We start from the raw sequence: 22,537 nt of genomic DNA, 5'->3' as shown, positions 1-22,537 counted from the left end.
ATTGTCCATTGTAATACATTCCTGGACACTTTTCACTAGTTCAGCATGTGGCATCGAATAATATAGGTCCTCAAATGCCGCATTAAAATCGTGCACTGTCAAGGAATGCTCGTCCTCAGAAAACTCACCACAGACTCTAATTTGGAGATGAGGAATGCATCTTCAACTGTCCAAATTGTCAGGTGTTTCTGCAGGTAGACGGTGATGGCATGCCGCCAAGTGCCCCGCTCGGAAACGATGGTGCTGAAAGGAATGCCATCTTTGTGGGTCATCGTCGTGAAGAACACCGCCAACTGCAGACCCTCGGTCTTCTTCACACTACTCAACAGCGATTCAAGTTGTGGCGCTGCAACAAGTCAGCGGCTTCTTCTTTTGTCTTTTTACGTTTCAAGCTAACCTCCCTGAAGTCATTTTTGTTTTGCAATAGCAACTTTAACGTTTTTCGCGCATAGTTCCTCAGGCATTAGTACGAACCCTCCTTAGTTATCCGGGCACAGGATTCTCATCTCAGCATCAACCAAAAAGTGAACCAGCCTACTACTGCTCGCAAACCTTTTCTGTTTGTCATGAGTCCTTCCCTAGACTTCGACGCCCTCTTCAGTACATCTTGCCTTAATGTTCTTGCGTGAGAGGCGTAAAGTGGTCCTGCCAGATGTGTATCCGCAGAACAAGCCGCCGCTCGCGATGTGTCTGCGAAGCCCAGCGACGACTTAAGATTGCCCGAACAAAAGCGCTGGCCGCGGCAACAACTTTCCTCGGGGAGAACATATCGTCTTCTCCTTGTCCTTGCTGTAAAGCTTTAGCATGACCAGCACGACGAAATACTGCCAGTTTGACGAAGAAAATCCACGTTACACGCTGACGCTTGCAAAAAGTGGAACGCAGCGCTGAACCGGCATCGCTGTCGCACCCATTCAGTATGAAAATAGATTTGCTTTAAACAACGACCACCTACGCAGGGAATACTAAATGACCGAGAGGGGTCGATAAAAAGAAATTCAAATATGATGAAAATGTTAAAAACGTATACTGCAATCATTTATAGACGTAGGTATATGTTCTAGCTCTTTAGTATTATGTTGTTTTTATTTTTTAGCATTTTGATATCATACTCGCAGAGCCCTTTGCATCGTTCTTCAGCATCATCGATTTGATGCCGCTGGAAAAATGTTTTTGCACGCGTTTGTTCCTATAAAGCGACCTTATACATGCACATTGATTTTGCCAGGTATGTCACTGTACAGCGTTTCCGAAAGCATCCCATGCAGAAGTCAACGTCACCTGCAAAACAGCTTGCATTTTTGAAGAGAAACTTACGTGTGCAAAAGTCGATTTGATTTTGTCCCGCGATCATTGCGAAATAGCGCGTTAATCTGCTTTGTACGGCTTAAGCCATGAGGTAAAACAAAAATTTCCTACCGGGGTGGGGTAGTGATTAGGGCACTGGACTACTGTGCTCAAGGGTGCGGGATCGAATCCCGACCTCGGCGGCCGCTTTTCCATGGGGACGAAGCACTAGGCGCCCGTGTGCTGTGCGATGTCAATGCACGTTAAAGAACCCCAGGTGGTCGAATTTTCCGGAGTCTTCCAATATGGTGTGTCTTATATGGCTTGGGTCGCTTTGGGACGTTAAACTCCGCAAACCAAAGCATACATTTAGAAATGTGTTCAGCGTGCCGCATCCATGTGAGCTGCCTTTAGCCCACTTCCTCTTAGCACAAACGTCTGAAAGTACAGTCTTACCAGGCGCCGACATATCGACTCGACTACTAAGCCGAGGGGCGCCAAGTTTGATGAAGGCAGCGGTGGCCCCTTTTCGTAACAGGCGAAACGCAGGGCGCCCGTCTGCAGTTGGATCATTGCGCGTCAGTGAATCCCCAGTGCTCGAAATTATCCGGGTCATCCACTATAGCGTTCCTTATAGCCTAAGTAACTTTGTAATGCTAAACTCCATTGTTTTTGTTCCTTGCCATATAAACCTAAAACCAGCCGATGACACCTGCTCTCTTCTCATTCATTGAGGAATGATGTAATGAATTGCAAAGCAACACAAAAAGCTAAAATTAAAGCAAACATTCATAAAACTTCAGAAACCTACGTCGGATTTTCCGCCTGTCATAAAAAACAAATAAGGCTTTTACAAATTTTCGTGTTTTGTTTTCGGCTATCGCATCTCTAGTTCAAACTCAGTGGCGTCATAGGGGCTTTGAATTGAAAAACGATGTTACTTCAAGTAGAAGAGAAAAGTAGGAGAATAAATAGACAACACGAACTGCAGATATACGACAGACAACCAATACCAACTCCCCGAACGTTGTACTCAGGCGAAACAAAAGATTTTTCAACCACTCAAAGCTGTGAGCGCTAATAATGGTATACGGCATTTATCCTACGTATAACAGCGATCGAAAGGGTAGAGAATTTTCACGCCACAGTAGCAGCATGTGTCTAACCTTCGTGGGCGAACATTCGGCCGCCCTATTAATGCACGTTGAGAAATAGAGCTGGAGAAGGCGATCAGAAAGTATTTCCTTATTCTTCAACGGTGCCTGCAGATTTACTTACAGTTCTCGGTGGGAATTCGGTAATTAAAAAGGAATTGATAATTTTTAAAACGCCGTCTGTGGAGATAGTTCCACGGTGCTTGATTATATATCATTTCTGAGAGATTAACGGTTGCCTGAGGAAAAGAAATACGCCCAGAGTTACAATATAACACAGGTTTATTTGTGCTTGTATTTCGGTCTCGCTTTCACTGTGATAACATACGGATGATCAGAAACACACACGCCTTTCAGGCAGTGCCCTAGTCCGTAAGATTCAAGCGAGCTGAACCATCCGTGTTGTAGTAGTCTGTACTCGAACTGGAGGAAGAAAAGCAGGTTAGTGTCACAGGATATGTACTGCGTGAATGAAGTAGGAACATTCAACTATAAATATTAGATGCGGATTCAGGAATTGAAGGTATAATGAGAAATTATATATACCAAGAAAAGGGTGAGGCATGACAATATAAAAAATGTGCGCACTACTAGTAACATATACGAGCAGCTCTGCAACATAGATGGAAACGAAAGCTGAAGCTGCATGCAATGAGAGATCATTCCGGGTGCTTTCACGTGTTTTAAATCTGTTGATTTCGCTTCTCACGCAGACACCCCGCCGCGGCTGTGAAGAGGTTAAGGCGCTCGAATGCTGCGCCCGAGGATGAGGAATCGAATCCCGGCCGCGGCGGCGGCTCTTGGATGGAAGCGAGACGCAAGACACCCGTGTGCGCGCGATGCCAGTACGCAATATAAAAAAAAAACAGGTGGTCGAAATTTCCGCAGCCCTCTACTACAGCGTCCCTCATAGTGTGAGATGCTTTGAGAGGTTAAACTCCATGAACTAACCAAACTAACCAACTTATTCCAAACTTGACGCGTTTAACCGCGTACACACTCTACGCCCCTGCGTCCCAGCAAGCACACGTTTAGTGCGCAACCTGTTTACATTCGCATAAACGTATGCTACATGTATCCTTTACGGGCTGCACGCCTCGACCATAATCCTGTGAGTCATTTCATTCGCTCCTCAAATCACAGCGAGGCATCACTATGATCAGGGGCCAATAATGAATCATGAGTCATCAATAAAAGAAAGCAAAACAACTGCAAAAACGCAAGGCCAATCGAAACGCGCATTTCCGCCCAGGTCATATGATAGATTACTTCCGATGGGCATCAATAGTTCCACTAAGAATGACATCTTCTGTTACACTCGCAAGGCCTCAAAAGTGGACACAGCGCGGTACAAGGAACTTAGGACAAAATAGCTATTTTCTTTTCATTTCTGGCAAAGACGTTTTGTTAGATCTCAGTGATCCTGCGGTTATCTCTCCCACGCAACTCGCGGCATAATTATGTATAGTGCATAAAGGCATCCGACAGTCCTTTGTAAAGCGCTACGGCGATAAAGCATAAGCAATTTTTCACCGCCAGTGACCCATCTTTCTTCTTGCATGTCACGGCTATGCAGTTGTGTGCTTCGAATGCAATGTGTTTTCCTGACAGAATGTCGATTCATATTCTTCGTATTATCAGCACCATGTCAGGCGAAAGCGGAACTAAGTAAAGATAATTGGCAATGCGGAATGCGTATTGTGACTCTCTTACTGTATAATATGGCTGTTCAATTAAAATCTCTAAGTACTGCTCAGCGAGTTTGAAGTTACACTTTTTTGAATAGCATTGTCCTTCGCATAATATGCAAACATTAAATGAAATGCTAGGTAGGTATATTCCGTATGCTAAGACAAAAACGCAAAACTCGTCTCACGTTCTGATGTGAATTCCAGTGCTAAGTTCTCACATCACAAAATTCTCCAGAGAGTGGACAAGGCTCAGTTAGCTACGATCCACTAATCTACCTTGAGCTGTGGTTGATAGATTAATTGTAGTTCTGAATCAGTTAAATAGTATAGTGTTCTCTTCGACAGACGCCTCGCTCTGGTGGTGCAGGGGTTAGGACACTTGACTGATGTGCCGATGCGGGATCGAATCCCAGCCGCGGCGGCCGATTTTCGATGGAGGCGAGCACTAAGGCACCCACGTGCTGTGAGATATCAGTGTACGTTAAAAAAGGCCAGGTGGTGGAAACTTCTGGAGCCCTCTGATACGGCGTCGCTGAGAGCCCGAGTTGCTTTGGGCCATTAAACCCCACAAACGAAGCCAAATCGTCGACAGACGTGGCGAGTTTGTGCCCAGGCGCATTTTTGTTTTATAGCATGGTCAGCTGCAAGCCCCTAATGAGCGGAATAAAATAGAGATCATTTTATAGTACGCAGCTTGATCTGCCTACGACGTTTACCTATAATTGAACAGAATCGTTTTAAATTACAAGACTGCATTTTATTTTCATACCACTGCCAGTGATGGTATGTATTAGGACGTTACTAACGCATGTAAATAGCGCGCTGAATAATAAACGCTTTAATTGTTACTGTTAGGGGCTACATTTTTTCCAAGGATCATAACCCTGCGTATTAATTACACATATGAGGTTTTAGGTTTTTTAAAATAACATTCTCACCACTGGGTCACGCAAGCTAGAAGCCGAACCCGGACTACTTACGAGGCTGCCATCACACCAACGACGGCTCTGAACAACTGTGGGCGTCTAAAATGCTCAGTTCCCACTCGCCTTTCTCATCAGGGTGCTACAAAACAGGAAATACACCCGTACGATCATCGTTTGATCACCGTTGCGAGGTCTCCGGGTACTACCACAACTTACATCTAACCCACGTGCTGAATAAATTGTAAGAGATCTTTTGAAGGGGCTTGAAAGTAACCTGCCGGGAGTAAATGTCTAAGCGCTTTATTGGCCACCATGTCTTATCAGTTATTGTCACTCAATTCTGATTAGTAATACTGTGAGTAAAAGCCCAGCTGTTTCCAGCTTTATATTGGCGCCTGTGGGCTCGGACATCTCCAAAGAAATTGTGTTGCCTTGTTTAGGCAGTCATTTTGTTTACCAAGTTATGACCCTGTATAACGTGCTGTTTAAATTAAATTATTTTCGAAAAACGCTTGAACCCTCTTCTCTCCCGTGGCTTCATTGTTGTAATGCTGTTTATTTTTTATTGCTGCAAAATCACCTGTGGAAATCATATATTTATCTGGTATTTCGTGGCAAAATGGGCTGTGGGTGGCTTGGTAAGCAATAATTAATAAGCATAGCAAATCAAAAAAATGCTAGCGACATTTTTTGCTTGCTGATAAATTGCATATGAATATGGCACAAGCAAAACCTTGCTTCTATCACCAACGTTCGCTAATGGCTGGATATAGCACTTCACTACACTGCACAAAAATTATAACGGGTTTTTTTTTTTCTGTTTACTCATTTGTATCTTGAAAATTATGAGATACATCGATAGGGTTGGCTCAAGCAAACTTTAGATCAAAGCGGATGTAAGTGCACTTCAAGTTTTAACATTCGAGCGCAAGACTTGAGGATAACACCTTTAATCATGAGCCACTTAGCAAATATTAGAAAGTATCTTATACATGAGATAGCACATACCGCAGATGCGCATATATTCCATACAGAACTCGCGCAAAGATTTTAGAACACCGGAAGCGTACTCCATTATATTTTAGCAAACTTGGTAGGTCGTACAGCCTAAAGAATAACGATAAATGATCAAGTCATTTATTTTTATGCTAAATTGTTTATTACAACATATTCATGTTTATATTATTATGGGGCAATTTTGTATTGAAAATTGTAGTCATTCAACTTGAAAGGTAAAAACTTTCTTAGCTTCTATCATTCGTAATTGCGGTTCAAATTCTGGAAATTTAAAATCCACGAATTAAAGTACATTTTAATGGCATACTTTTGGTCTTTATGCATATCAAATATAGGCGGCGATTTTCTATTCTATGGTCTAGAAAAATAAAATAAGTCTAATAAGAGAACCGCCTTCAGCGATAAAATGTTTTTTAGAGTGCAATGCGAGAGAGCCAACTTGACGTGCTTCCAGAAATGTATCGTCAACGCTCGATATTTCTTGCAGCAATGCTGATTAAAGAAGTATTTAAGTACCGCACACTCAATGTCGAATACCTTCAACTTCGCATATACCTCTATCTCTTAAATAAAAGAAAGCAGGGGTTGACTACTTTTATGAATAATTATTTAAAGCTCTACAACATAGATAATACTCGCCTTGCCGAACAACCCAACTGGTATGACTCAGGTAATAGAATTCAAATTTGTAAACAACAAGGAAAACCACAAGGCGCAAAGCGGCGTGTTTGGATGCTATGTAAAGTTCTTCAGATGCCCTCACACTAACGTCGAGGTCTTTCTCCCTTACCCGACGGGGCACTTCAGAATAATTCGTTTCCGGCTGTGGATCCGAATGTGACAGGATGAAACATCGTGCTCGCGGCTGTCGCATTTCGATGGCATCGAAATACAATAACGTCCGAGCAATCTACGATTTCTGTAGCCTGCTGAGAACGTGGAGGGTGGGCGTTAAAAGCTATTTGCGAGCTTTACTGTTGCATGTGTTAAATTTGGTACATCTGCCTACTGGGAAGCCGGTTTCATTATTTTGTCATATGTAAAAATGATACCATTTCTTACCAAACACGCGGTTCCGTCCGGCCTGTTAACCATGGTCCCATTTTTGCACCTAACTTGGCAGCCAACTGCGACCGTTACCTGCGAGGTAAGAGCTGAGAGTTTCCGTGAAAAGCTTCCTTCAGCGGAAGGCTAACAAGCAGTTTTGCTGCGAAACATTATCGTGCTTGAGACATAGAGTGACTTAGTAGGATGGACAGTTGGGCGAGTGGCTACATTTGCATAGTGGGTCGTACAGCGCGAAGAAGCGCACAAGCGCTCGTCTGTTATGCTTCTCTTCTTGTGTGCTTTGTGTCTTCGCGCTGTACTACTCACATAGAGTGGCTGCTAACTATTGCCGCCTTTATATGGCGCATGTGGCCTTCATCACGTCTAGAAGTCGTCCACAATTCGTCAAGCTGTCCGTAATTGTGCAACACTGCGAAAAAAAATTATTAATAGGAGTTTTAAATTTACGTTCTTTGTAATTCAAGCTTAAGGTCTCAAGGTCATACTCAATGATCAGTCAAACTTGGCAGAAATGTTTAGAGCGAGCTTAATGATGAGTAAATTGGGCCTTCGTTTAGTGTAAATGTACAGGGAACCTAAGTAAGAAACAATACATTTAATCGTTAATATTAGACTTGCACGCATCTTTGTAAATTTGATTTGTATATGGAAGATTGTAAAAGTTGCGACCTTTCTTAAACTATACAAAAGCGATTGTATTCGCTCCTGTTGCGCAACGACAGTCTACATTGCTCGCCAGTGAAACGAACTCTTCAATGACTGTTTACTCTTGTTGCCACCAAGCTAACAACCGTTGCTCGGCTGCGTGCATTACCCGCCAGCCACTTGGAAAACGCGCTACCATTATATCCTAGAAAGCCGACCGAACCTTGTGCTTGATGTATCGCTAAAAAGGTAATAAGTGTATTTCAGCAAAATCAAGATCATTGACGTCTCCGGCAGCAGAATGAGCAGCGCACTATATGTAGGTAATCATAGATGGTCATCCCAGGTAGCACAAAGGGGGCTATGAAGGGGGGCCCCTGGTGGGTCCGATGAAGGCAATGCAGGACAGCCCCGGTGGGCTCAATGTGGGTGCTGCAAGAGGGGCCGACGTAGGCATGAAGGGGGCTGTCGACAAATCCCCGATGGGCCCCACTAGGGACCGATGCAAGCAGCCCTTGCGGGGCTGCCCACATTTTTCCCGCATTGCCAAAAGGGCACATCCCGATAACTCCCTACGATGGTCCTACTTTGGACAGATTCGAGCAGCCGCTCTGGATGAATATTTATTTTTTAATTTCGGTTAGCCCCTCAGATAATGACATAGGACCGATGCGGGCTCTATAGCGCAAGCCGTACTTGGGCTTGCCCACATTATTCTCATCGGGGTCCGACGCAGAAAATTGATGGGAAGCCCTTGTCCACGTTTCACAATCATTATTTTGCACATATATTGGTAATTATTTTATGCATGTCTGCCCTTTCTAAACAGCCACAATATTGAATTTTGCAATAATTCTTAACAATAATCTAGCCTGAACGACTTCGTGTACATCTTGTTCAGGCTATGGAGATGTGTGCTCTGAACAGTAATTTTGTGCTGAGTATTGCAGGCTATCCACAGCAACCACATTAGGAGCAACAGTTAGCAATCAGTATGTTTAGAATTTTTAGCGCAATTTGCATGAGCGCGAGCACTAAAGGCACGTAATATTTGTAACCGAATAAACATGGCAACAACTGTTATACAAATCATTTATAATAGTAATATAGGGCGACATCTAATACAAATAAAGGTTGGAAATAATCATTACACAATTGCACGCACGCCTTCTAGCCTCATTGCGGCCGATCTGGGACCTACAGCAGTTTTTTGTGGGCAGCCCCAATCGGGCTGGGTGTTGTTTTTAATAGTAATATAGGGCGGCATCTAATACAAATAAAGGTTGGAAATAATCATTACACAATTGCACGCACGCCTTCTAGCCCCATCGTGGCCGATCTGGAACCTACAGCAGTTTTTTGTGGGCAGCCCCAATCGGGCTGGGTGTTGTTTTTAAACTGAAAGCACACTTGCTGTTGCACGTGCCTTCCAATTCCCCACAAGGGACCGATGTCGGTATCATGCAGGCCTGGCTGCCTTCCAGCCCCATTACGGTCCATGTGGGATATAAAGCAGCTTTGTGCTGGCAGCCCCAACTGGGCTGGGTGTTGTTTTTAAACGTAGAGCCCACCTGCGGTTGCACATGCCTTCAAATTTCCCACAAAGGACCAATTTTCGTACCATGCGGGCACGCCCGCCTTCCAGCCCCATTACAGCCTATGTAGGACCTAAAGCGGTTTAGCTAAGGCTGCCTCATTTGGGCTTCACGAGGGCTTGTCCAAATTGAGCTCTTATTCATATTTCACTTGCCCTCAAGTAACCTACAAGGGACCGATTGGGGCAGCATGTGGGCACGTTCGTTTTTTTGCCCCACTACGGCCGATGTAAGTCCCACAAAGATTTTATGGGGGCGGCCTCATATCGAATCTATCAGGGCTTCCCCATAAAGAGCCCTCATTTAGGTTGGATTGCCCTCAAATATCCGACAAGGGACCCTTGTGGTCTGGATGCAGGAATGTGCTCTGCATTAGCCCGAGCAACGCCGCTGTGGGACCCATGCAGGAGGAACAGGGGCAAGCCCAAATGGGGCTTGCCCACTTTTGCCCCATCGGGGACCGATGCAGGTTTTATGATGGTTGCCCCAACCCCGCTTGCCTACATCGGACCTGCTGGGGCCCCACATCCTGTACTACCTGGAATGTTATAGAAGTGCTCGACTGCACATGTGTAACAAAATAACACCTGAAAACAGTGCTAGCTTTCACGCCTTCCAGTCACCTACATCCCTGCATGCCCTGCATTATACAAACCGTGCTGTAACTTATGCCACTAGAAGACCAACTAACACCACATAATATGGGCATGCCCACAAGACCCCCCTCCGCGGGATCTGCAGCTCTCCCCCTGTGAGCAGTGGGAGGCTGCTATGCTCAGCTCGGACCCGGTAATCCAAGTGCGGGCAATCGAGCGCGCCACCCAGGTCACCAGAACTCAAGGGCTCCTGGCCATCTAGCGCGGAAGCTCCTGCCTGCCTGACTGCCCCAAATAAATTTTTTTCTTCAAGCCTCAACCTTTACAGGGGACATAAAGTTCAGTTGGATCAACCAATCGCAGCAGCCATGACGAGACAAGTCTTCGTGATAATGTGCTTGCGGCTTTTTCAAGTAACTGGTACAGAAAAAAGGCATGTTTAGATATCGCGCATGTGCTATAAAGTATATAGCGATACATTTTTATTGCAAAGTGTAACTGATACTTATAACCATATGCGTGCATTTAAGTCAGGCGAAACATGTTTGTTCCTTTATATATCGTATTTTCAAGACTACAAATACTACAAACAATCACAAGCACGTTTTTGCTACAACTCTTCTCGGCGCCAGAGGTTGAAGAGTAGGATTAGCTTATAGATACTGCACGTAGTCATCATCTAATTCCTGTGATGAAGCGATGTCCATGGACGCCTTAATCCAGCTCATCGCATACGGCTGAAGGTAAAAAATAATTTCTTCATGAGCATGAAATAGTCTTCATGCTTATTCTCTTCTGTGTCAGATATCCGCCCACAGTTTCGCAAATAACCGCAAACTGAGACATTGCTTACAGAGAATGAAATATTTGCAGGCACATTACCTGTCTAGTGACGTATCAGACCATAATGGCGAGCTTTTAAACTCGGAAATAATCCTTTCCTAAGGCTTTGAGAAAATTGAATTGAATTTGTGAACAGAGACAGCGTTGGGATTTTAGTGGTTGTTATGACCGCGTTCATAACAAGTGGTTCTCACTTTCCTTAGCCCATCGCACGCTTTGTGTTTAGGATTTCAACAATACCTACTTCACACTACTGCTGCTGTATAAACTGGTTTTCTATATTGCTTGACAATTGCGCCAATGGTATCCCCAGACGCTAACCTCACCTTTTAAAATGCCACCGAGAGTAACAGCTCAGCACTTTTTAACCTCTTCAAGAGTAAGGAAGTATTCTGCAATGCCACGGGAACCAGGCAGATCAAATCATCCTAGCACGAAAGTTATAGATGGTGTCAGGCAATTGTATAGCCCGTGGTACAGGTTGTACCATGCAAGAGAGGTTTCGTAGTGGGCACGTTACCTCCTTGTTCAGAGAGACCTTTTCCCCACTGCATCCTTGAACGTCTAGTTCCGTTTTATTGGCTGAAACACAACGGAGGGTACATATAAGATTTACAGAAGGCGGGTGTGGTTTTATTACAAATCATTAGCTGTGGTTTAGCTCTGGTTAAACGTGGACGGAAGTGGAAGCCGCTTTTGCCTGGCTACGCCTGCGGCCGAACTTGTGATTAAACAGACGGTTAAGCAGTGGTTTAATTTGTGGTTTCTTAACTCTTACGCTTCAACTGGGCTTGTAGCGTAGGCTACAAACCCAGATATAAAGTTAGGCTGGAACCAAGCCGTATAAACCTAACTGCATGGCTTTGGGGGTAGTTTGACTGCAACGGTCCTGGTAGGGTGATTCTGATATCACTCTTTCATGTCAAAGGATATAGGCCCGAGTTGGCAGCTCTTGCCAGACCGACACTGACGCTGAAGGCTCGAGCTAACTGGCGTAGTGAAGCTTCCGTTTCAAAAAGCATGTGAACTGTTCATCTGGCGCATCTCTTTGAAATACGGCAGCTGCGTATACCTTCTACAAGAAGCTGCTTTTTGCTCACTCCGTTTCGTAACATGACTCTATACAGCCATTTTTTCTTACCTTTCTGCTCTGACAAGTAGGTTTGCTTTTTCTGCTGCCGCAAGAAGTGGGAACCAAACAATATTCCACCCACGTCTAGAAAATATTTGGTTGAGGTTTGTATGCGACAATACACTACGCGATAGTGTAAGAGTGCCATGTCGTAAATATCATCCCAGGTCCCCATCTATGTCGCCTAAGTTAGCCATGAGCGAGTAACACTGAGTGATAACCAGCTTCATGACGTCACTGCCACACGCACTTGCAAGGGAAATTCAAGCAACCCAAAAAGCTAGGCATGGGACGAAAGTTAATATATCATCACATGCAATGAAAACTCCAGGCCGACATATGTCTCAGATTATTCGGGTTCGAGCCTACCATCATTATATGCCTTAAATGACCATTTAGGGTAGATTTTAACTCACGCCCTTTCATGTCGCTGACCAGGTGACGGAAAGCATGCCTCTACTGCTTCGAAAGAAACCTGACATCTTATGTATTACAAGTAGTCTTTCACCGAGAAGTTACAGTCAGTTTTGCTGAGGAAGCGATTCTCATAAACAACGACGTACTGTTAAAAATTATCCTTCCGGTGAGTGAAGACAGCTCTAAGGTGGACGCAATTTCTGTCCATATGCCCTTTGTTAGGTGTCAGTGGGCGGTAATCTCAGTGTTATCTGCGAGCTCGGAGGACCGCGCAGAGCAGTGAACACGTCTTCGTAGTCGACGGCGCAACAAAGCATACACGCAGTTGTTGCCCCTGGAATTTCTTCAGGGACGCAACAATCGACAAAAATGCGAACGATGCGCCAGAAAGATGAGTACGAGCCTCTCAGAAAACTCATTTCCTTGAGTAAAGTCGTTTTTGGAAATTCCGAAATAGCATAGAGCATAGGAGAGTTTGCGAGAACGTTTTCAATAAGGTGAGCAAAGCCTAGGACGATCAAGTGCCTCGCACCTAAGTAGTATTTCTTCAGATTTAGCTGAAGACCACATCAGCCTAGTAATTCAGAATCTGTGAAAGAAACTCTGAATGGGTGGAAAAATCCGAAGAAAAAATAGCGATGTAGTTATTATGACAAAGGCTTGTGAGTAGCATAAAATTATACACATTTGCGTGCGGCAGGCGCGTCACGCAGGCCACGCGGTATACAGTGCAGTGTCTAAAACCGTCGCGTGCAGCGAATCCGATTTATTTTGGTCAGTGGTAGCCATAGACTCCTGACAGTTGCCGGAACACAAATCAAGGAAGGAAAGGTATTATACAGCTTATTGGCTATCAGGTTGATTGCGGAAATGAAGGAGTGAGTGTATAACGGGACAGCGGTAACTCATGCAAAATCTCATGTGGCTTCTTTTTTTCTAGTGCGAATGGGGAAGACGCCACGATGCAACATGCCCTCAACTTAATTCACCCCATAACGCTAGGCACCCAACACGCGATATGCCCTCTGCCGAAAATGTAGTTGGGACAGGCCAAAGTAGAAATAGTGATGCTGACATCTAAGCTATAGAAGCTTGGGCAGCGTCAGAAGCGGACTGGAACGTCTGGTGCAGGGCCGAGAGGTGTTTACGGAGAACGCAGGGATCACGGTCGTTGATGGCGGCTTAGGAAGCGTCGTTCTGAATAGCAGGTGCGGACTCTGAATCTAGGACGTCGACTGAAAGATTGCTAGCATGACTTGGATATTCAGCTTACAGAACACCCGGGCAGGTTTAATGGGGTCATGACACTGGCCACAAAACGCGGTAAGAACACAGGAACACGAATTCTGAAATGGTATCTTCAAGAGAGTCATTTGGACATTCAAGACGGTCGTCGGTAACGGAAGGTTCTTGGGTCAGACAACGGAGTGACGGCGTAAATAAAATGATAAAGGTTTCTGTAACACGGCTCGAAAAAAAAAACAATTATACAAGTTTCTGCAGCATTTTCGACATATTGAGTGACGGCAATCTGTAGCGCACTTCACTCTGCATTGAGGATTCTACCTCAATGATGCTGCAATAAAACTCGGCATTATGCTGCGAGAAAAGTCACCTGGTGATCGCTACATGGAAGCAGGACTCAAAGACGAAAACTTCTAACCGGTATAAAATATTCTCAACGCAGGACTGCGCTGTGCATAATACGAGTACTAAAATTCGCTCCTTCTTAGCAGTGTGCAATGACAGACCGAGAAAACAAAGTCATACGTATATTTTAGCGCGGCAGATGTTTAATTAATTGAGAATATCGCTAAAAACATGCCAACAAGAGAATATACTTGACCGCATTCTACAGTAACTTCAGAGACGTAGTCGAGTGAAACATGATGGCTTCGAACTTTTTCATTAAGTGCAAGCTACACCTCTGAAACTTGCTCAAATTCTCGTTGACAGTGGACGACGTCGCACGCCGAATCGGTGGCAGCTCGCCGCGACAAATATAATGAGAACGATGTGTGGAAATCAGAGGCTCCTGGCAGTTTCTCACAAATCCTGAAGAGAGGATAGTGGGACAAAACGAAGTAGCTGAAGCCGCTACGCAAAGGGAGAAAACTTTAGAGCACTGCCGAACCAGCACTGAGGGATGCCAAATCGTAAGTGTTGTTGGTGCTACTGTTGCGATAACAGAGGTGTCGTCTATTTATCTTTATTTATTTTTATTTTAATTATGTGAATTGTTTTGGGCATTTCTTAGCATTTCAATTTTCATTTTTCAATATTTAAAACAAATATTTCCTTATTATTATTAACCTACTCTTAGAGTCCTTATGCCAGGCAAGGAAAATTGCAGACGCATTCGTAGAAAGACGGCGTAGAGTAGTGATTAGCGCGTTCAGGGGAGTACTGAAGTATAATGGTATAGTATGAAGGCCCAGGGGAGGCGCATATTTTGGGGGTGGGTCACATACATTTGTGCGGCACCACACAGTTGGTCATACTCGAATTAGGTTAGACATTGATAATGGCCACATTCTGACGAGGTCACATTTTGGGAGCCCAGGGGGTCAAAGTTGGGGGACAGCTCATACCAATTAGGTTACCCCAAATAAATCGGCATATTCCAATTAAGTTAACATTAGGTTTGGTCCACTTCTGACGACGTCACGATTTGCAAATTCCCGAGATCCAATTATAGATGTTGCCCATCGCAATTTGGAGGTCACCGTCGAATTGGCCATACTATTGTTAGATGGTATATCCTAAATTGGTACGAATTAAATAATTACGCATGCAATTGATTATTAACAGTTCGTACGGCCACTCTCTAATGACAGGCTCTGTTCACACAGTCCTCCGACGCGCTCCTGTGATGCCATTCATGATAAAAGAAATGATTTCTCAATAAAAAAGAAATCTTACGCAAGCAGACCTCACAAATAGCTTAATGACCACAACGCGAAAGGACAGCCATTCGAATTACGGCAGCGATTCGTGCAGAACGCGTCGCTTCGTTGTTTTCATTTCCACCTTCCTGGACCACATCAGCAGCATCTGCCAGCTCTCTCTGCATAGGAAAGATTCTTATTTACATTTCTTTTTTAGTAAAACCTAGTTCCGATAAATTACCTGTTTTTTGAGTTAGTGCCCTATAACTGCGCCAAAACTGAACAAAATCACTATAAGATTGCCACCAGCATGCGTGTCTAGACTAACTGATCCTGCTCTGGTCAAGAGTGAACAAAATAAGCGGTATCGTATCATCTCCTTTTCTGGTGTTTCCAAGCGAACTTATGCTGTGCTAATAGCCCGCACCAAAGAGTATTTTTGGACTCTGATGCAGTAGGAGAAGAATCATATTATGTTTTCTAACCTTATTTATAGTAACCATTCTTACAAACCAAATCTACTCCCTGCTATTTTTGTCTCTTCAGGCCGCTCAGAGGTATTTGCAAGATCAAAGGTCTCTCACAACGGACGATATGCGGAACCAGTGAAAACACTTCTTCAAGACCAATTCAATCTGTTTTTCTTAGAAGCTGTGCTCAAACATGTGACCATTTAGTTATATATACTAAATGAAGGAGACCGTAGACAAATTATCTGCATGTTGTGCACTTGTATACCTTTCTGAAAAAGCAACAACTGAAGAACGAAGAGTGAAGTTGATTTTGTACTTACTGCATGCGTAAACATGTTACCCTCGCATTGTGGACTGGCGAATATTGTTGTGTTTATGCAGTCTGAAGTGCTGCCTCTCAGCATAGGAACTACGTCTCTCTTACACAAGTTATGACGATGCTGATCACCTGACAGTGCTGATCAGATATCACAGTGTCGTTGCAAAGAAGTGAAGGTAACCCATACAGCGCCAAATGTAAAAAACTGAATTATTAAAACATTTTAGAGATTTGATCAGAAAAGTCAGCGATAGAAAACAAAGAAAAAAGAACTAACGAATGAATATCATACGAATCTGTGTATTTTCTTCCAGCAATTACGAATGCAGCAGTGCAACTACCAAATTGAATGATTGATTCACTTACGGTAGGGCGCACATGTGCCATTTTTGCATATGCCAGTTGCAGTTGCGTAATTATAGAAAGGCCACCATCGTCTTGATGTCCTCAGCTGCATCAAGGAAGACGAAATTGAATTGCTCTTGGTCACAACAGAAATAAGCGCGCCTATTAACAAGAGCAATAAACATGACAACGAAGACTAACAACCCCCGCATGTTATTTAACACCCAAATCTTTCAATGCTTGGTGGCGAAGAAACTTATCTGTAAAACTATTGAAGGTCTCCAGATTCCGCTTGCTACTGCATTCATGCGGCGCCACAGTCGGCAGAAGTGCATCGTCCAAAAAGGTTGGCTCTCTCACAACCGAGAAGAAAACAACGAAGAGGCATTTTAACTACAATTTGACGCCAAATGTATATTTTGCATCAGGTTATGTATTTTCTCTACATGAGGAAGCTCGAGCACTTGTGCGAGGCCATGCATTTTTGGCTACAAAGGCGATCAAGTAGCTTGTCGCGGGTTTCCTTGCCCCAGAAAAAAGCGCGTGCCAATAAAAACAAAGCAGGCCGCTTTGTGGTGGCTTCACTTTCATTGTATATATGCGCCTGTTTTCAAAAGACCTTTAATATTGTCACGGTTGGAATTCACCCACTAGTATTGCACTCTAGTGCCTTGTGGTAGAGCATCCGCCTCGCACTCGGGAGGCACTGGGTTCGATCCCTGGTGCCGCCGGTTACCCAGCGGTTTTTAAATGGGTACAAGCTTTCTCCCGGCCTGGTGCTCGGCTCTTCTGGGGTGAAATGCTTGGGAAAAGGGGTCACGGCCCAAATAGTTGCGCCGATGTGGCAGTGATTCGTTCCGCCATCGGACGACAATAAGTCCGCCTTGCGCGGCAACAGCCCATTATGTGGCCCTTTTTTTTTTCAGCACGGCCTTTGCAGACCATGGTTGTTCGAAACTGAGCCCCCGAAGGAGCACAGCAGGGTTAGCAGAGCCTCTCCCAAACGCACACCCCTGAAAGAGCCGGGCGCCGGGCCGGGGGACGCTTGTACCCAATTTTACCGGTGGGTGTCCGGCGGCGGGTTTCGAACTGACCACCTCCCGCAGCCGAGACGGGCGCCCAAACCACTCGGAAAGCGTGGCGTGACATGGTCCATAGGGTCACGAAGAGTCGGACACGACTGAACGCCTGAACTGAACTAAAAGGTGATAGGGCTCCCAACCACAAATTTAGAGGCGGGACAGCAGCGCCACAGCAACGCGGGGCGGAATTGCCAGAGCGTAGGCCGGCAGTGTAGTCGCGGAGGGCAGGAGGCGTGGTCACACGTTGACCTTTGTACTGCATGTTTAGGAGCGCTCAAAACAAATGTAGGCAGAGCGCAAACAAGATGGTTTGTATCTCGTATGATACTTGTTGAGTGTACCCTTTAAATGGTACAATTTTATTCACAGGAAATTTAATTCAATCAATATTATTAGAATATAGTTTTACCTGTTTTGTCTGTTCAGAGAGGCATTAGCAGATTACTGTCATTGCCCTTGCCTTTCCTGTAATTTGCGCAATATAGGGCCCAAATTTCAACATCAGCTAAAGCGGCAGTCGCGGAAAACCAGAAATTCAGTTGGAAAGAATATCCACGAAAGAAGATGCGACCACTAGTTCTTCAATAGAACAAGATGTTGGGCTAGGTAGGACTGATACAGTGTGGTTGAGAGCACTAGCTTAGACACGCGTACCACGGACAGGGACGGCACAGGCTCTGAACGTCCACTGTATTCCAGAATCGTCCAAACGCTTTTCACTTTCGTGGCAACAACAAGCGACAATTACATGAGCAAAAAGTATAAAAAAAATACAGGACATGGAGAAATAAAACGTGAACAAGGTGAGAACAAACTGTTAATATAAACAGCGCGAACACGAAGACAAGGGACAAGAAACAAGAAAGCCACAATACATGCGTGTTCGAGCTGTTTATATTAATAATGAATAAGTACCAACTCTCCCAACACAGTATCTTGGTGAGAACAAACTGAGCAAGCAATTTTTAAACCACCAAACGTGAAAGAGTGGAAAACGTGGACATAAAGATATTTCAAGCGCTGGTCCGACGTCATGTTTACTAAAACATACATACATACAGATAAAGCGTGGTGAATAAAGGAAAGCGCAGTGGCAAGAAAAAAATATGCGGTGGAAACAAAGCCGTGATAGGGTGAGCTAAATTAAAATGTGCCCCAAAATGAGGCCAACGGTTAACAAAGATAAATGCAAAAGACGAAACAAGGGAGAGGGTGTGGCACGTATCACGCATAAAGCGTGCAAACCCGCAACTCATCAATCCCCGTAACAAAAGATGAAGATCACTAAAAACCTGAAAAGATAAAAAACAGGAAGGTGCGCATGAGCAACACCGATGAAACTAACTTTAAACACAGCTAAAGGTTGAATATGTGGTGCGCAAAATACGAAGGCAACAATAAAAGCTCAGCGAATGAAACCAACCAAAAGATAAAAAACAGGAAGGTGCGCATGAGCAACACCGATGAAACTAACTTTAAACACAACTAAAGGTTGAATATGTGGTGCGCAAAATCCGAAGGCAACAATAAAAGCTCAGCGAATGAAACCAACCAAAAGATAAAATAAAGCAAATAAGGCTGTAGAGTTGGCGGAAAAGTAAAAGCATGTCCCTCGACCTGGCGCTGGGTTTCCCGAGGGGTGTGCGCTTCGGAGACACTCCGTAAACCCCGTTGTGCCCCTGGAGGGGGGGGGGGGGGCAAACTAAGTTTCGAACAACTTTACAGCCTGTAAAAGTGGTTCATCTTCGACTTGGTTCAACACTTTGAGCCTCAGCGCCAGATCGCATGCAGCCTGCAGCAATTGTAAAAAATGGGCCACACTGCTGGGCTACTCTGCTGCCGTGCTAGGAGGGCCTATGGTTGTCCGATGGCGGAACGAATCACTGTCCCATCGGCGCACCTGTTTGGGCCATGACCTGTTTCCCAAGTATTTCACCCCAGAAGAATCGAGCACCTAGCCGGGGGAAAGCTGTGCCCATTGAAAACCAGTGGGTGTCTGGCGGCACCCGGGATCGAAACCGGTACCTCCCGAATGCGAGGCGAGAGGTACCGAAACCCAGAGAGAAAGGTAAAGTTTTTTTCGAGAGTGAAACCCAGGGCGTGCTAACACATTCACCCTCAAGAATCAATATCTTGGCGGCTTGGACTATGTCACGTGTCTGCTTTTTCTGGGGCGTTCTTAACCCAGTTTTTTTTTCGTGCCATTTTGCATCACGGTTTCGACAGCGATCTGGCAGATTCCGGAAGGTTTTACCTAACAAGTCATTCTTTTTCTCGATTAGACTTTCACTCACGAATCGCTTTGTTTGGCCAATGTATACTTTATGGCAACACGCTCACGTTTAAACCAAACGCAATAGATTTGCATAGGATCATACATTGTTCTCGTGCTACCGACCTTTTCCTAGGTATTGTTATGACCTTGCATCGTTCGCAATGGCGCGCTCTATTGTTCGCCTGTGGGCATGGATATGTGCTGCTGGTACAATGGCTCTAAGTGAGCCTGTTTCCATGAATCCTTTTTTGTAAGCCTGTTTTGCTATGTTGAGACCCTGCAAATGCCAAATTGGCCCTGTCAAGGGAACGTCTAGAAAAATACCAAGAAATGTCCCCCTGCGGGAAATAGCTGGAAGTGCTTTCGTTCAATTGTTCACCCTTCCCGTCGAGAAGCGCTATTGTCCAGTAAAGAATGCCTACTGTCCAAAGGAGGCGACAGAGTGACACGTCCGCTGACGTACAGGACAAGAAAGGAGCAAGGTGATTACGACCATTAGAGGATTTCCCGGGAATGCAGGAAAGATTTGCAATGTGGATGTGTTCTCTGCCGGAGTTCGTGATTGTTGGTATAGTGCCTGATATAATGCGCCTTGGATTTGTGTTGGGCATGGTGTTTTCACATTGTTTTCTGTTTCGTTGCAGCGATATTTTTGCGCATTTTTATTTGTTGCTTAGAAGTCAGTTCCATTTTTGATATGTTAAAACTTGGCACCGACTGGATGGTGCTGGTGTTTTGTTTGTCGTGTTCCGCCTTTGTAATATGTACCCTGTATCGCTCCTATCTTGGTCCTGACCGGACTGATAGTATCACTAATAAATAAATAAATAAATAAATTGCTGGAAAGGGACAATGCTGGGAGCAGTATGTGGCGCGCACGTGCACTTGGGTTTCTGAGAAGGAAATCCACTTACCGGAACCAGCCTACCGGATCTTTGCTGAAGAATAGAAATGTACCTCCTCGCCGTTCCCAAGCTCTTCCCGCCAACAAGTGACCACGCCCAACGAAACAATGCCGGACCATTCAGTGCATCAGACGATCAGTGTAGTGATGTGTTCGATTGGATGCCGATATATGAGGGGCGTGCCCTGGAACTGGTTGGTCAGCATCTTCAGAGAGGGGCTGGACATAGGGGGTTTTAAGGACGCTGCAGAGCACGAAATGAGGCTTTGAGCCCTGGGTAAACGGCTCATCCAGAAGCTTCTCGCTATGAACTCTTAACGCTTGCCATTTTGCTGATGTACCCTTCTTTTTCATGTGAATAATCATGTAAATAAGTTTTCTCAAAGTGCCATTAAACCTGCTTGTATATATTTTACCAACTTCGAAGATTCAATCCTTCATGAACCCGGAGTCTGTGCACGCTACCAAGTGAAGGCCGGGTCGACTTAGCCCCAGCGTCACGACAACTGGTGACCAGCGTTGGGATCTGAATCTACGAGCCACAGCATCTGGTGATTGGAGGTGGATCAGAATCTGCAAGCCACAACATCTGGTGATCAGACGTGGCATCTCAAGCAACAAGCAGGAGCAACAGTCGGCCAACAAGAGGGCAGCTCGGAACATCGATCGCATGTGTGGGTGAGTGCTTGGCTTTTCTTCTGATGTGGACCAGGTTCTAGAACAGGGTTAGATTTTAGAACTGGTAAAGAGTGTTGAAACGCCTTTAGGTTTGGTAGTTTGCGCAGTTGTTTTGGAAGTAGCCGACACTCGGAGCGATCATGGACCTACAAAAGCTGCAGAAACCGGACCTGTTGCTGTTGTGTGAGGAATTGGGAATTGATATAAGTGGTTTGGCACGAAAACCCTTAATTTTAAAGGCAATCACTGATTTGGGAACCGACGATGAGGAGCTCAGTGAAGCATGGAACCTCATCGGACAAAAAAAGGAGGAGCAGCTCAGACAGCAGAAAGAGCGGGAAAAAGAGGAAAAGAGGCGTGAGCGTGAAATTGAGAAAGAAGCAAAAAGGCTGGAGCAAGAACTTGAGCTCCGGAAATTAGAATTAGAGTTGAGCAAGAGGTCGGGAAATTGTCCCCAGCTAGCGGTACCTCTTCTCAACAAGGAGGCAGATTTCAAGATGTCAAAGTACATGCAGCCATATGTGATATCAGGGGATATCGGTCTGTATCTGGCCAACTTTGAGCGAACCTGCGAAAAACTGTCCTTCCAGCGAGACACTTGGTCTCAGAGATTATTGACGGTTCTGCCCTGCGAGGCAGCGGAGGTTGTCGCGCGGCTAAGCAAGGAGTACGCGGACAACTACGAGAAGGTCAAAGCTTGCCTTCTGAGAAAGTATAGGCTTAGCGCCGAGGCGTTCAGACAACGTTTTCGGAACGCTACTAAGTCCAGGGACGAGAGTTACCCTGAATTCCTGTACAATTTAAGAGTCAATTTGGGCGAGTGGCTAAAGAGCACAGATTCCTACAGTGATAGGGACGCTGTAGTCGAGTGAATTCTTTTGGAGCAGTTTTATAACTGCCTCCCAGAAAAAGAAAGAAATTGGTTACAGGACCGAGGCGACATTAAGTCGGCAACTGAAGCTGCCGAACTCATTGAGGAGCATGCTCCGCGCCGACAATTCAGCAAACCAGCAGTGGATAGGCCCCGCAATTCCAAGTGGAGTGTGAATAACCGTCAGAAAAGGCACTTTGCTAGATTTGCAAACGAAGAAAGGAAGGCTTCTTCAGGCAAACGCCCTAGAAAGGACGGCAGTGGGGAAATGACCAACGCGCAGAACACAAAGAATAAGCTTGAGGCTAGGAAGCCGCTCACATGCTTTAGG

The 22,537-nt window shown here is 45.0% G+C and overlaps 1 protein-coding gene across 2 annotated transcripts in view; it reads right to left on the bottom strand.

Moving 5' to 3' along the window:
* Positions 1–2,722: 2,722 nt before the first annotated feature.
* LOC146195479 (uncharacterized) overlaps positions 2,723–22,537 on the bottom strand; it is a 104,640-nt gene continuing 84,825 nt past the window's right edge. For both annotated transcript variants that reach the window (XM_084596244.1, XM_084596245.1), the window contains 4 exons: positions 16,418–16,502; positions 11,343–11,404; positions 7,138–7,215; positions 2,723–2,864 (listed from right to left, as the gene is read on the bottom strand). In XM_084596244.1, coding sequence (XP_084452370.1) covers positions 2,724–2,864; positions 7,138–7,215; positions 11,343–11,404; positions 16,418–16,502 — 366 coding nt within the window. In that variant the 3' untranslated portion in view covers position 2,723. The remainder of the gene's footprint in view (positions 2,865–7,137; positions 7,216–11,342; positions 11,405–16,417; positions 16,503–22,537) is intronic.

This window comes from Amblyomma maculatum, chromosome 3, assembly GCF_055883805.1.
Source record: "Amblyomma maculatum isolate TAMU_Amacu chromosome 3, ASM5588380v1, whole genome shotgun sequence".
Classification (NCBI taxonomy): domain Eukaryota; kingdom Metazoa; phylum Arthropoda; class Arachnida; order Ixodida; family Ixodidae; genus Amblyomma; species Amblyomma maculatum.
This window is presented reverse-complemented; position numbering and strand designations above follow the sequence as displayed.